At 45.0% G+C, this 13,448-nt stretch overlaps 9 protein-coding genes across 9 annotated transcripts; 5 read left to right on the top strand and 4 right to left on the bottom strand. All coding sequences in view use genetic code 12, as the record gives it.

The window, feature by feature from the left end:
* Positions 1-15: 15 nt before the first annotated feature.
* Positions 16-1,332, bottom strand: STP2 (Stp2p; the record flags this gene model as incomplete). The annotated part of the gene is made up of 1 exon (XM_001485440.1): positions 16-1,332. The coding sequence occupies one exon, from the start codon at positions 1,330-1,332 to the stop codon at positions 16-18; it is 1,317 nt and encodes a 438-aa protein (XP_001485490.2).
* Positions 1,333-2,054: 722 nt separating this feature from the next.
* Positions 2,055-2,969, top strand: PGUG_03218 (spermine synthase; the record flags this gene model as incomplete). Its single annotated transcript, XM_001485439.1, has 1 exon — positions 2,055-2,969. The coding sequence occupies one exon, from the start codon at positions 2,055-2,057 to the stop codon at positions 2,967-2,969; it is 915 nt and encodes a 304-aa protein (XP_001485489.2).
* PGUG_03217 (uncharacterized protein) lies at positions 2,124-2,987 on the bottom strand (the record flags this gene model as incomplete). Its single annotated transcript, XM_001485438.1, has 1 exon — positions 2,124-2,987. The coding sequence occupies one exon, from the start codon at positions 2,985-2,987 to the stop codon at positions 2,124-2,126; it is 864 nt and encodes a 287-aa protein (XP_001485488.2).
* A 330-nt stretch (positions 2,988-3,317) lies between these two features.
* PGUG_03216 (uncharacterized protein) lies at positions 3,318-4,511 on the top strand (the record flags this gene model as incomplete). Its single annotated transcript, XM_001485437.1, has 1 exon — positions 3,318-4,511. One exon carries the CDS (start codon positions 3,318-3,320, stop codon positions 4,509-4,511), a length of 1,194 nt encoding a protein of 397 aa, XP_001485487.2.
* Positions 4,512-4,571: 60 nt separating this feature from the next.
* On the bottom strand, positions 4,572-6,125 carry ECM25 (Ecm25p; the record flags this gene model as incomplete). Its single annotated transcript, XM_001485436.1, has 1 exon — positions 4,572-6,125. The coding sequence occupies one exon, from the start codon at positions 6,123-6,125 to the stop codon at positions 4,572-4,574; it is 1,554 nt and encodes a 517-aa protein (XP_001485486.2).
* Positions 6,126-6,237: 112 nt separating this feature from the next.
* RPN1 (proteasome regulatory particle base subunit) lies at positions 6,238-9,117 on the top strand (the record flags this gene model as incomplete). The annotated part of the gene is made up of 1 exon (XM_001485435.1): positions 6,238-9,117. The coding sequence occupies one exon, from the start codon at positions 6,238-6,240 to the stop codon at positions 9,115-9,117; it is 2,880 nt and encodes a 959-aa protein (XP_001485485.2).
* Positions 9,118-9,419: 302 nt separating this feature from the next.
* PGUG_03213 (H(+)-transporting V0 sector ATPase subunit c'') lies at positions 9,420-10,010 on the bottom strand (the record flags this gene model as incomplete). The annotated part of the gene is made up of 1 exon (XM_001485434.1): positions 9,420-10,010. The coding sequence occupies one exon, from the start codon at positions 10,008-10,010 to the stop codon at positions 9,420-9,422; it is 591 nt and encodes a 196-aa protein (XP_001485484.2).
* Positions 10,011-10,502: 492 nt separating this feature from the next.
* On the top strand, positions 10,503-11,504 carry PGUG_03212 (uncharacterized protein; the record flags this gene model as incomplete). The annotated part of the gene is made up of 1 exon (XM_001485433.1): positions 10,503-11,504. The coding sequence occupies one exon, from the start codon at positions 10,503-10,505 to the stop codon at positions 11,502-11,504; it is 1,002 nt and encodes a 333-aa protein (XP_001485483.2).
* Positions 11,505-12,157: 653 nt separating this feature from the next.
* PGUG_03211 (endonuclease/exonuclease/phosphatase family protein) lies at positions 12,158-13,030 on the top strand (the record flags this gene model as incomplete). The annotated part of the gene is made up of 1 exon (XM_001485432.1): positions 12,158-13,030. One exon carries the CDS (start codon positions 12,158-12,160, stop codon positions 13,028-13,030), a length of 873 nt encoding a protein of 290 aa, XP_001485482.2.
* Positions 13,031-13,448: the final 418 nt, after the last annotated feature.

The raw sequence follows: 13,448 nt of genomic DNA, 5'->3' as shown, positions 1-13,448 counted from the left end.
TGCCGCTGCTACACGTTACGCATGCTGTGCTTGGCGTCCGTTGTGGAGAAACCAATCGCGCGGAAGATCCAACTGGTCGACGTCCAAACAGTACTCATCGTCATACTCTTCTCCGTCTTCTTGCTGCATCGGCGAATGTGCAATAAACAGGTGCTGTAGAGGCGACACCGAACGTCCTGGGTAGTACGAGGGAGATCCAGAAGAAAAGTCTCTCATATGCAAATGTGAAGTTCCACTTTGAACACTAGAGGTTACTGACGATGTTGGAGATTCAGTAAAGCCAGATGTCTGTGGAGTAGAGGCGGTAGCCGATGAAGTGGGAGTTCCATTATGGAATGATCTGTCTTTGTTGGCTTGTCTTAACTCTTTATCGATTCTTCTCTTTATGCGTGATTTACCGGTGAATCCAGCGGGGAGGTATCTGCATTCAGCACCTTCTATGTGAATTTCACTCCATAATTCACTGTTTTCAAAGTGCTCTCCACACATGGAGCATCTTCCGGCACTTGAACGGCGTTCTTTGGCGCGGAGTCCATCAGGGTAAACAAAATGCCTCGACTTTAAGTGGGTCTTGTATGTATCTCTTCTGGAAAAGTCACCAGTAGGATGACATCTATGCGTTACATTGGCCTCGTCGATGTAGATGCTAGCCTCGTGGAAAGGACAGTGGTACGCCTTTGTCTGGGCGTGTTTCTTCATGTGTCTAGTCAAGTAGCCCTTCAATTTGAATGTACGTTCACAATCTGGACAATGGTACAAAACGTTTTCACCTTCTTTTTCGTGGGAGGATTCTGGGCTGGAGGGCAAAGTTCCTGGCGTTTCGCCTTTCAATTTGAGCTTTTTATCACCCGAGAGAATCGAGTCGCTATTAGACGAATTGGAAATCGTGGGTGAAAGATCTTCTTTGGACAGGTCGTCCTCATTCCCAGACAAGCTTCCGAAGCTATTCTTCTTGTCCCCGGAAGGTATCTTGAAAACATCAAGCTCATCTCCCTCGGGTCCATCGTCGGTAAATGCCCATTCTATTTCACCCTTTTTGTTTTTGAAAGGAAGTAATCTTGTGGTGAGGCCAGTCGAACACTGTTGTGGGTTGGAGGTGTTTTGAGTGTTGTCGATAGTTTGATTGCTGATGGTGGGAAAGATCTTGGATTCCAGTGGCTTTTCAAAGGTAACGTTTTCATTAACAGGGTGTACAAGTTTGTCATCGAACAAGTATGGAATAAGCACCACTATCACAAGCTGTACTAATATGGAACACGCCGAAGCAATAGGTGCCGGTAACACTGCGTTGAGCACCGTTTGGACCCTGGCTAAAAGCTTTGGTGGGGACATTCTAGTTTGATAATCAAAACAGGAGCAAAGTTGGTAAGTCACGCGGTTGAAAGATGGCAAATAAAAATGGTCCTATAGAGATTTCTAGTGAGCCCTATGAGTTTGTAGGAGTTTAAGGATACGCGAAGTGTGTTGAAAAATCACTTAAAACGGATGGGTGTGCCGAATATTAATTCAATAGGTAGCAAACGGTGATCAAATTTGAGATTCTTTTCTTTTTTCTTGGCGCTCACACGATTGGTGTGGGGGCTTTTTTTTTGGCCGCGGAGATCCTTCGGAACTGCAATTCCGGGGGGTAATCGCAATGTCACCGCAGGTTGCAGTCGCGATTGTGGGGTAATGGTTGGAAAATGAACCGGGGTTCTTCAACAATAAGAATGGGAAACGAATAAAAACCGAATAGAAAATGAACAGAAATGACTCGAGGAGATGTATCTGGTGACTATCGGAGCCCTATTACGTAAGTCAGAAATTGGCCTGGAAAGGGAAATGTGAAAAACCGGAAAGGGGAAGATGTGAAAAAAACCGAAAAATGGAAACTTCAGCAATTGGTCTCGCGGTGGTACGATGTAATCGGAACAGATCAATTTGGAGGGTTTTACGCTCATTTGATTTTTGTGATGTTGTGATTTTTCATTTTTCATTTTAGTCTCGGGCCATCTTTCCTGTTTGGGATTTTCAATGGTGCGAAAATTTGTAGATGGAAATCTACCAGTGTTGAGATGGATCCAAAAAAAATATCGCATCCCGCCATTGTGGAGCTCGACGGGGCGTACTGGTTCCAAGAAAAGTCAGAAGAATCGTTTCCTGGTCAAAGATTTTGCCTTGAAGTCGACGAGATTTTGCACCATTCGCACTCTGAGTTTCAAGATATTCTCATATTCAAGTCCAAGACGTTTGGAAATGTGTTGGTTTTGAATGGCATTATCCAGTGCACCGAGAAGGACGAGTTTGCATACCAAGAGTTGATTACCCACACTGCCATCATGTCTCATGAAAAACCTTCGAATGTGTTGGTGATTGGAGGTGGAGACTGTGGAGTAGTCAGAGAGTTGGTCAAGCATTTGGATCGTGGTGTTGATACCATTACTATGGTGGAGATCGATGATATGGTGATCAAATTGCTGGCTCAGTACTTGCCGCACATGGCAAAGTTCCATGACCATCCTCGGGTCAATATTGTCATTGACGATGGGTTCAAATTCTTGCGTGAAAATAAGAGTAAATTCGACGTTATAATCACTGACTCGTCGGATCCAGAGGGTCCTGCCGAGGAGTTTTTCCGAACCAGCTACTTTGAGCTTCTTTCCAATGCACTTAGTCCAAACGGGGTGGTTATAATGCAGAGCAGTGAGAACGTATGGCTCAATATTGACAAACTCAAAGAACTTGTTTCGCTGTCGCGCCATGTTTTCGAAAACGTCAAGTACTGCCAGTGCTATATGCCATCCTACACCAGCGGTCAGCTTGGTTTGATTGTGGCTACACACAATACTTCCCTTAATCTCACCCAACCACTTCGCACTTTTGCAGCCGATGAAGAAAAAAAGTTGTTCCAGTACTATTCGGCTTCCGTGCACCAGGCGGCGTTTGTGCTTCCACGGTGGGCGGCTGATATTAATGAGGTGGACACTTGATAGACACGAGGTAGACATTACAAAGTAAACATCAACGAGGTATGATACATAGACATGAAGACTAATCGAAGACAGTGGATACAATTATATTTTGGTTCTTGTAACTCTTAAATTCTCATCTTCTTCTCATCTGCTCGTATACTACTTGTTTACTGAAAGAGACACTCTTCATAGTTATATCTCATTCTATTTTCTTTTGTCTTCCGTCTTTCGCAGCCGCCAGTGCTCGAACTCGCTGCCGCTCGTTCTCGCACTACCTCCGTGCACCAGCGCCGAGCAAATTTTCTCCCGCACGCCTCGTTGACAACACACTACTCCCCAAACACGACCGGAAGTGCCTTCTACAAAATGTCTCACCATCATGATGATTATGCTAACAACATCGATGACCAGCTTCTCAGTGTAGCCAAACAAGAAGTCATTGATCATCATGATCTTGACGCTCGTGTCAACCTAGAACAGATTGCTCATGCTGCTCGAATGGATCCTCAAAGACAACAAAATCAACAAAGCCATCAACATAGCCAGTCGCAGAACTTTCTGAACCACCATTATCAAGGTGTGGATCCATCGGAATACAACATTCAAATTCCAGAACCTATAGTTGACTCCAAGCTGAAGATATATCCGGTATCGGAAAACACTATTACTGCTGAAGGTAACTTGATCACCAGACCTTACCCTGAACAAGCGTTTCATTCGCGTGATGATCTTAACGATTACATCCATGAATTTGCCCGCGACAATGGTTTTGGAGTGGTGATTGCGCATCTGAACAAGAAGGCCATCTACTATACTTGCGAATTAGGTGGCCGATACCGCCACAAAAAGGGCAAAAGTGCCGAAGCCGAAGTCAGTAATCAGTACATGGACGCAGCCACCAAGACGAAAAAGTTGCGGTGCCCCTTTTCCATGACGGCTTCGTACAAAAAGTCTACTGGTGTATGGACACTTAGAACCACTTGTAACGAACACAACCACCCACAATTGGATCCGTTGAGTAACCACCCAATGTTGCGTAAACGGTCCGACGAATTGAACCTCCTCATTTTGGACTTGTACAAGGTGGGCACCAAGCCGTCGCACATCGAGTCGAAAATCAAAGAACAATTTCCCGACGTCTTGATCAAGCGAGAAGACATTTATAACGAGATCCGTGGCTACAAACGGAAACTCAAAAAGGCTCGCTACTTGCAGGGACCTCCCCACGACGCCAGCAATCGTGGATTCAAGAAAAGAACAAACGCAAACTCGTTCCAGCAGGTGGATTTGGACGACGACAATGATCCTCCTAACGACCAGGTGTTGCAGTTTGAACTCCAACGCCAACACCAGCAGGACGCTGAACTCCAGAGACAATTGGCTGCTCATCATCATGGCCACCACCAACACCATGGTCACCTCGATGACCATCAACTTCAGTACCTGATGGATGGAGGGAATGGTGACAGCACCACTGCCGCTGCGATTGCGGCCGTGGCCAATGCCCATCACGACGACCTTGGTATGGACAATATCGATAGTCGCTTGGTGGGCGAGTAGACGAAATGACGTTATGTATATTAGTTGTAATTTATGTCTTTCTTAACCAAAAATGTTTGTCTACATGTTCTCGAGTATGCTGAACCCGGTGTTGCGCTCCTCGAATAACGACGCCAACTGGGCTACCTTGCGCCCTCGAATAACCGGCTTTTTACTGTTCACCACCGTGATTTCCTCGGGTTTTGGCTCTATTTTCGTGGTGGTGAATTTGTACTTTTGTGGTGGAAATTGAGGATGGGCAATGTTCGATACGTCAGAAAGATGTCGAGGTTTCCGTGGTGTTGGTGGTGCCGCATCGCTGGAATTCTCTTCTTCTTCTTCTTGACATGGATCTAATCCAACTTCTGAATCTAGTATTGTGCTGGTGTTCATCGCTACTCGACTTTCATCTCCTTCGTCATTCATGCTTAAGTCGTAACTGGTTTCGTAAGACTCGTCGTGCCCGTCGTCTGTTTGGGCACCTATGATAGTTTGGATCACAGTTTGGAAGCCGCGGTATTGATTCCGAATCTTGGGCCAATGGTCAATGACGTTCTTAATAGTACGGCCAGCAATTTGAATACCGGCACTGTTGTTCTGGGATATCATTTCTTGACTCATACAGTGGCTCATGCATTTGGCCAATGTGAGTGGAGTATGCTTGGTTGTCTTGGTGTTCAACACTAGTCTGTACATGAGATCAAATATCTGGAGAAAGATGATGTGGTAGTTTGATTTTGGTTCGTAAAAGTCCATAAATATCTTCACCAATGCCAACGTGGAGTCACAATCATCTGCCATTGGTACAGGTACCAAATTCACGGGAATCAACGGTTGGGGAAGTTCTGCAAGAAACCTCTTGAAGACGGTTGCTATACAATACATGTCCCAGTCGTTGATCCAGAAGTGCTGGTCTCTGTTAATGCACGCAAAAAAGATATCAGTGTTCATCTTGTTTCCTGGTTTGTGGAAGAGCAATTCTGCTCTGGTGCCATAGGTGTCGATGATATTGAATATTTGGTAAAAATGATGGAAAAATGCAGGATCTGTGTCGACGTTGACACGCGTGTACTGATGAAGGAGCTGACGAGGCCTTTTAGCCAATACTAACGCGTTTTCTTGTTGCATATCGTACTTGTACACATTTAGTGAAATTTTCAATTTTGTGATGTCAATATAATGACTCAATTCGGAAATATTTCGGCAATTTATCACTTTTGGCCCCGTTCCCTCCTTGATACTGAACGGCAGCTCCACTGTGAATGTCTCGATGATCTTGTTTACCGAGGAAATACTTCTTCTTGTAGAATTGTAGTTGGAAACGATCTGGGTAAGGGACTTGATAAACCAACTATTATGCACTGTTACCACCTTTGTGAGCTTATGAATGTTGTTCTCGTTGTCTGCCAAGAACAACTTGAGGAATTTGAGCCCCCAAACCCAACTTACCTTGTTCAACCCACAACTGAACATCATCAATACGTATGGTTCCGAAGGTAAATGTGAAACCAACATGGGTATAAACATGTCATAATTTATAGAGTCCGTTGGTGGGAGGTAGGAGGTGTCGAAAATGTATATGGGAGCCCCAGAAATGGGGTCGTGGGCATCTGAGTTGTAAAAGATCCGATCCATAGATCAACAATTTCAAGTAAACATAAATTAGGCGCGACCCACCAGCTAAAGTGTGCACGTGATCCCGTTGCCACTTTCGCACCGACGATTGGAACTTGACTAACTTAACGCCATGTCACCATCCAAGGACGAACGCAAAGACAGTGTTCTGACCGCGTCCAAGGAGGACAAAAAGAAGCAGAAGGATGAGGAAGAACTCTCGGAGGAAGATCAGCACTTGAAAGATGAACTTGAGATGTTGGTGGAAAGATTGAATGAACCGGGGCAACAAGACAACTTGTATTCCAAGTATCTTGACAGCTTAAAAACGTTTATTAAGGAGTCCACCACTTCAATGACCGCTGTGCCCAAACCTTTGAAGTTTTTGATGCCTCATTACCCATTATTGACGGAGATTTATGATAAATGGTCCGGTGACAAATCCTCCAATTTGGTGCTCCAACTTGCCGATGTTTTGTCGGTGTTGGCGATGACATATTCCGATGATGGCAAGAAGGATTCGTTGAAGTATCGTTTGTTGGCCAGTGACGACACCATTGCTGACTGGGGACACGAATACATGCGTCATTTGGCGTTGGAAATCGGCGAGGCGTACCAAGAACAGTTGGGTCTGGAAGACGATTCTGTGGATCGTTTGGTGCAACTTTCGTTAAAAATCGTCCCTTTCTTCCTTAAGCACAATGCAGAAGCGGATGCTGTCGACTTGTTGCTTGAAATTGAAAGCATAGACAAGTTGCCCGAGTATGTCGACGAAAACACATTTGCTCGTGTGTGCCTTTATATGGTTAGCTGTGTACCATTGTTGGCTCCCCCAGATGACATCTCATTCCTCAACACCGCTTACACAATATACTTGGCACACAACCAGTTGACCCAGGCCCTTCTGTTGGCGATCAAGCTCGACAATAATGACTTAATAACCAAGGTATTCGAAGTTACAAACGACGAATTGGTCCACAAGCAACTCAGTTTCATGTTATCCCAGCACAACAGCAGCTTCGTCTATCCTGGAGAGAACGAGGAGATCCAAAGCTGTATTTCCAACGTTAAGCTTCATGACTATTTCATGTACTTGGTGAAGGAGCTCAATTTGCTCGACCCAAAGGTTCCCGAAGATGTCTACAAATCGCATTTGGAAAACGCCAAATTCGGTTTGGGCAACTCTGGGTCCATCGATTCCGCCAAGCAAAACTTGGCCGGGGCGTTTGTTAATGCTTTCCTCAATTTTGGTTATACAACCGACAAATTGATACAAACTGAAGAATCACGCAAATCGTGGATATATAAGACAAAGGGCCAAGGTATGCTTTCCACCACCGCATCTTTGGGCGCTCTTCATCGCTGGAACATCAGCGACGGTTTCCAGCACTTGGATGACTACACCTACTCTGTGGATGACGAAATCCGAGGCGGTGCCTTGTTGGGTATTGGTATCGTATCTTCTAATGTGCATGATGATGTCGAGGCTGCTTTTGCGTTGCTCCAAGAGTATGTCACCGACCCTACAAAGATGTTCCAGACGGCTGCTATCAATGGTTTAGGAATAGCATACGCTGGCTCTTCAAACGAAGATGTAATGGGGCTCTTATTGCCTATGGTGTCGGACACTGATGTCCCCATTGAAGTATCCAGTTTGGCTGCTTTGGCGTTGGGACATGTCTTCGTTGGTACTTGCCATGGTGACATTACTTCCAGTATTCTTCAGACTTTGTTGGAGCGCGATGTCTCTGAGTTAACCAACAAATACACCAGATTCATGTCATTGGGTTTGGGTTTGTTGTATATGGGCAAGACAGAACAAGTGGAAGATGTTCTCGAAACTATCGAGGCAATTGAACATCCTATCAGCAAGACTTTGAAGGTTCTTGTCAATATCTGTGCTTACGCTGGTACCGGTAATGTATTGCAGATACAGTCTTTGTTACAGATGTGTGCCGCCAAACAACAAGACACGGCTGCTGAAGAGGCTAAGTTAGCTCAAAGCGAGGAGGACCAGTTGAAGGAAGAAGCGAGCGGTGAGGCGGCAACAGCTACTGAAACCGATGGTACGACTAATGCTGCGACCAATGCTGAACCGGAATCAATGGATGTTGAAATGGAAGACGCTGAAGCAACTTCACCCAAGAAGGAGGAAGAAGAAGACAAGCAAGAGGATACCGAACCTGATTCTGAAGACGGGGAGTTGTATCAAGCTTTTGCAGTTTTGGGACTTGCGTGTATTGCCATGGGTGAAGAGATTGGCCAGGATATGTCGTTGCGCCATTTCTCCCATTTGATGCATTACGGCAATGCTTTAATCAAGAGGGCGGTTCCACTTGCTATGGGCCTTGTTTCCGCATCCAATCCACAAATGAAGGTGTTTGACACCTTATCGCGTTACTCACACGATCCTGACTTGGAAGTTGCACAAAACGCAATTTATGCCATGGGATTAGTGGGTGCTGGTACCAATAATGCTCGTTTGGCTCAATTATTGAGACAATTGGCTTCATACTATATCAAATCAGCGGACTCGTTGTTCATGGTGAGAATTGCCCAAGGTATATTGCATCTTGGTAAGGGTACTCTTTCGTTGTCGCCCTTCAGCATGCAAAGATCAAACATATCCAAGGTATCGTTGGCGTCCTTGTTGACTATATCAGTTGCATTGCTCGATCCCAAATCATTCATCTTAAACGATTCTACCACCGAGACCACCCATCAATTATTGTACTACTTGACGCCAGCCATTAAGCCAAGAATGTTGGTAACTTTGGACGAGGAATTAAACCCAATCAAGGTGAACGTTCGCGTGGGACAAGCAGTTGATGTTGTTGGACAAGCAGGTAAACCCAAGACCATTACCGGATGGGTGACGCAATCGACGCCGGTGTTGTTAAACTATGGCGAACGGGCGGAATTGGAGAGCACAGACGAATACACTGCTTTGAGTCATTCGTTGGAAGGAATAGTGATTTTGAAGAAGAACCCTGACTACGTTGAGGAGGAATAGAGGCATAGCGTAAATGATGGTAGATTCAGAATAAAAGGTGTAAAAGTGAACCTCGATAGGATTTAGAATAGTTTCCTTTGTACCGTTCTGGAGTTGCGATTATAAGCTACTTGATAGCGTTGCAAGTAACTGGTAATTTTGAAAAACACTGATTCGTAAATAAAAGCTGTGTATACTAGCATCAAATGGTACTACTAGCGTTCTAGATAAGTTTCATTTCTACTTTTTTCTGTAGATAATATTTAGCAAGTTTACTAATATTCTGTACGGGTTTTGTATAATATTCCAAACTCGAGATTCTCTCACTGGAATTCCTGGGCCTTGGCGGCCATCAACAACCCAACAATCAAGCCGAACAACCCCAACACCGAGCCAAAGATCTCAATGACCAAAATCTTGACGAATAATGACGAATCAGCGGCATCACTGATGGCCGCCGTGGACCCAGTTATACCAACGGCAACTCCACAAATCAAGTTGGAAACACCCACGGTTATTCCCGCCCAGAACAATGAGTAGCCAGTATAGAGGTTTTCTTTCGAAAACAATGCCGATTCCAGCACATTGGTGAGTTTTGAAGAAAACACAATGGCCATGATCAAACCATAGATGGCCACCACTTCACAGAAAATGATGGAAATCAAATTTTTGGTGGTGATTCTGGGAGCCTTGACTCCGGCACCTATAATGGAGGAACCAGTAACGAATATTCCCCATGCTGCCCCCACGACAGATAATCCAATACAGGCGGCGATTCCCAAAGTTGCCCACATGTATGGGGAGGTTGTTTGGAGAAATTCGCCCACATTAAATGATTCTCCAGACCCAGTGAATAGCATGTAGCCACCGACCACGGCGATGGCTGCCACTGGTGCCAATTGAAAGTAAGACATAATCAGGGACCGTATTCAACGCTATCTGCGAAGTGGTGAGGAGCGGTTGTTGGTGTTGGGGTGTGTCTTGCTGGTGTTGTGAGGTATTTGGTTCCTGGTGCGCGACGAAAGGTGCAATTGAAGGTGACTGAAGGTGATTGATGAATTTGGTAATTGCGTAGCCGAGACAGTCTTCGGGAAGAGACAGCAGGGATGAATTAGGAAAGAAAAATCAAAACCAGAAAAAACTCATTACAATTCTTTCGTAAATTACTTGTTTATCTACTCCCATTTTTCTCTTATATATCTCCTAATTGTCTCTTATTGATGTCACTTATCAATTAGCTATTTGCAGTTCTTTTTCCATCTCGTATACTGCAAATTCCGCTTACGCTTATCGAGTAGCCGCATCGCGGTCCGACCCGGCCCATTTCCGAATGCGCGGCTAACATTTTTCGGAACTTTACTTATTAGGTGCAACAATTCCGGAAACTAAACAAGTTTGGCGAGCTTATGGTGGCTGAGGATGAGCGTGTTGCTGAAGAGGAACACTCACTAGAAGCCCTGAGTCCGTGTACTGTTCTGGAGTTTCAGGAGCAAACAAAAGTGTCACAAAAAGGTCCTTTTGATCTTCTGGATGATCCAGATATGTTTCCAGAAGGTGGTTGGGCGGCGTATCTGGTGGTGTTGGGGTCATTTTTTGGATTCTACGGCTTGTTGGCATTCACAAATGCTTCGGGGGTGCTACAGAACTATATCAAGGACCATATTCTTACAGGGTATGATTCTTCCACCATTGGATGGATTTTTTCAATCAACTCATTTGTGGGTTTTGGAGGTACACTTGTGCTGGGACCAATATTTGATCGAATTGGTGCCAAAATACCCATTGCAGTGGGTATAGTGTTCACTATGGTGGGTCTAATGTGTATGTCGGTTTCCACAACCATCTACCAGTTTATTCTAAGCTATGGAATTGCCAGTGGAATTGGATTGGCTCTCACATTTGGACCGTTTGTAGGTTCTATTTCACATTGGTTTCTTCGGAAACGAGGCCAGGCAATTGGAATTGGTTACATTGGAGGAGCCGTAGGTGGTCTTACACTTCCTGTTCTTTTCCGCCTGTTGCTCCCCAAACTTGGATTTGGATGGTCCATTAGAATTGCAGCATTTATTTGTCTTTTCGCTCTTGTTGTTGGGTTCTTATTGGTTCGTGATAGAAGACACATTTTGCATCCTGGTCAAACCCATTCCTCAATTGGAGATCTCACTATGCAGATAATAAGATCGATCGATTTCACAGCCTTCAGACAAAAAATCTACACCTGCCTAGTTCTCGCGTTACTAGGCAACGGTTTTGCATTTTTGGTAACCCAGACCTACCTCCCGCTGTATGCGGTGTTTCATGGCTATAATGAGTCTCAAGCTTACCTCTTATTGGTGGTTTTCAACTCATTATCGATTCCCGGAAGAGTGCTTCCAGGTTGCGATGGCAGACAGATACGGCCGGTTTAACACGTTGTGCTTGATCAGCAGCCTCTCCACAATCATGCACTTTGTCATATGGCTTCCTCCCCCATTCAGTAAACATATTGCGGCATTATACGTATTTGCTGCTATTTATGGGTTTACCAGTGGTTCCATCCTAAGCCTCGGACCTGCTTGCATTGGCCAAACCTGCGAAACAAAAGATTTTGGAAAACGTAGCGGAACCGCATTCGCGATACTTTCGCTCGGTGATCTCTTTGGAGTGCCTATTGGTGGTGCTATTGTGGGAAAGTCACCTCCACCATGGCTGCGAAATTATGAGTATCTCGTTCTTTTCGTCGCTTTATGCTCCTTTATGGGCACTTTGGGGGCGCTTACGGCTCGCTACTTGTACGCGGGAATAAAAAAAATTGTGGTTTGATCCCGGTCCCGAGGAACAATGCTCGACGCTTATTTTTTCAACACCATACCTAAGCCTTGGGACATGATAACGTATGGGTGCACTGGATGGGAGAGTGGCTGACGAAGTAGGCGTCTATCATCAGCGGTAAATGTGTGGTGGAATTCTATAATTAACTGATGCGCGAGGCTTTGTTCCCTAGACACATTTCAGCCATGCTGGCACAGCGGTAGAATGCCAGGATAAAAGATAGACTAGGGCCGTAATTCGCAGCCATAAAATGAAAAACTTAGTTGAAAAGTTTCTTGTTTTTTTGTTTGTGACTTCTCTTGCCTGGGCTGCTAGTGTCCAGAAACCATTGACGTTCAGAGTTTATGACTTCAATATCAAGACGGCATCGGGAAATTTGGTGCCTGGTGAAAAACCTTGGAGCGAGAGAAAGGCAGGAGTCATTGATAGCATCAAGAACTATACTTCCCAGCATCCTACTATCGTAGGGTTGCAAGAGGCACTTCGTGGACAGCTCGATGACATAATGAAAGGATTGGGCCCGGAATGGAAATTTTTTGGTGTTGGAGGCAGCGGAGACACTAAAGGTGAATATTGCCCAATTATATACAAGTCCAACGAATGGGAACTTGTCAATGGAACTACCAAATGGCTCAGTGAGACTCCTGATAAGCCCAGTAGAGGCTATGGTTCGAAATATGAACGAATTGTGACGTTTGCCGAACTTCGTCATGTTTCGAGTGGCCGCACTATTCACTATTTCAATACCCATTTGGACCCCCATGATGACCATGTGCGATACGAGTCTGTGCGTGACATTATAACATACGTGAATCACACCAGACAAGGTTCGCCAGTTTTTCTTGGAGGAGACTTCAATGCAAAACGGACATCTGCTCCATATAAATATGTTGCAACTCAAATGACTCCTGCACTGATTGCGCCAGATCCCAAAGGAGTGGATAACAAGGAGAAATCCACCAATTCAGGGTTTCAATTCAACCATCCGAAAACCATAGATTTTATCTTTTTTCAAGATCACGGGTCCAAGGTCAAAGTGGACCTGTATGAAATATTGAGTTCCACATCTGGAAACGTGGTTATCAGCGACCACTCTCCTGTGATAGCGGACTTTAGCATATGATCGTCTTGGAAGAAACTTGTGGTTGAAACTCCGGGTTGAATCTTCTGGGTGCAATTTTGGTGGTTGCTCGATTACATAAATTACCCGATTGGGATGCGTGCATACGTCAGGGCTGCACACAATTACGTCAAGACGCTTAGTACACCTTATCGAATGTTCGATTTTTCCAGCCCCAAGTATATATATTTGTAGCGCTCCGCCGATGCGGTTCATCAATGACACCTTCAGTTAAGAAACCAGCTCACTTTTACGTTCACGCTGCACTTTTTGACTGCGATGGAACATTGGTCAATTCCACCGGTGCCATCTCAGAATTCTGGAGACAGTTTGCCGATACCAGACCCCATGTGAATGCCGAGGAAATCATCAAAACTTCCCATGGATGTCGTACCTACGACGTGATTGCAAAATGGTCGCC

This window comes from Meyerozyma guilliermondii, genomic scaffold (genome assembly GCF_000149425.1).
Source record: "Meyerozyma guilliermondii ATCC 6260 scaffold_3 genomic scaffold, whole genome shotgun sequence".
Classification (NCBI taxonomy): Eukaryota; Fungi; Ascomycota; class Pichiomycetes; order Serinales; family Debaryomycetaceae; genus Meyerozyma; species Meyerozyma guilliermondii.
The sequence above is the reverse complement of the archived record's forward strand: the minus strand, read 5'-3'. Positions and strand labels throughout refer to the sequence as shown.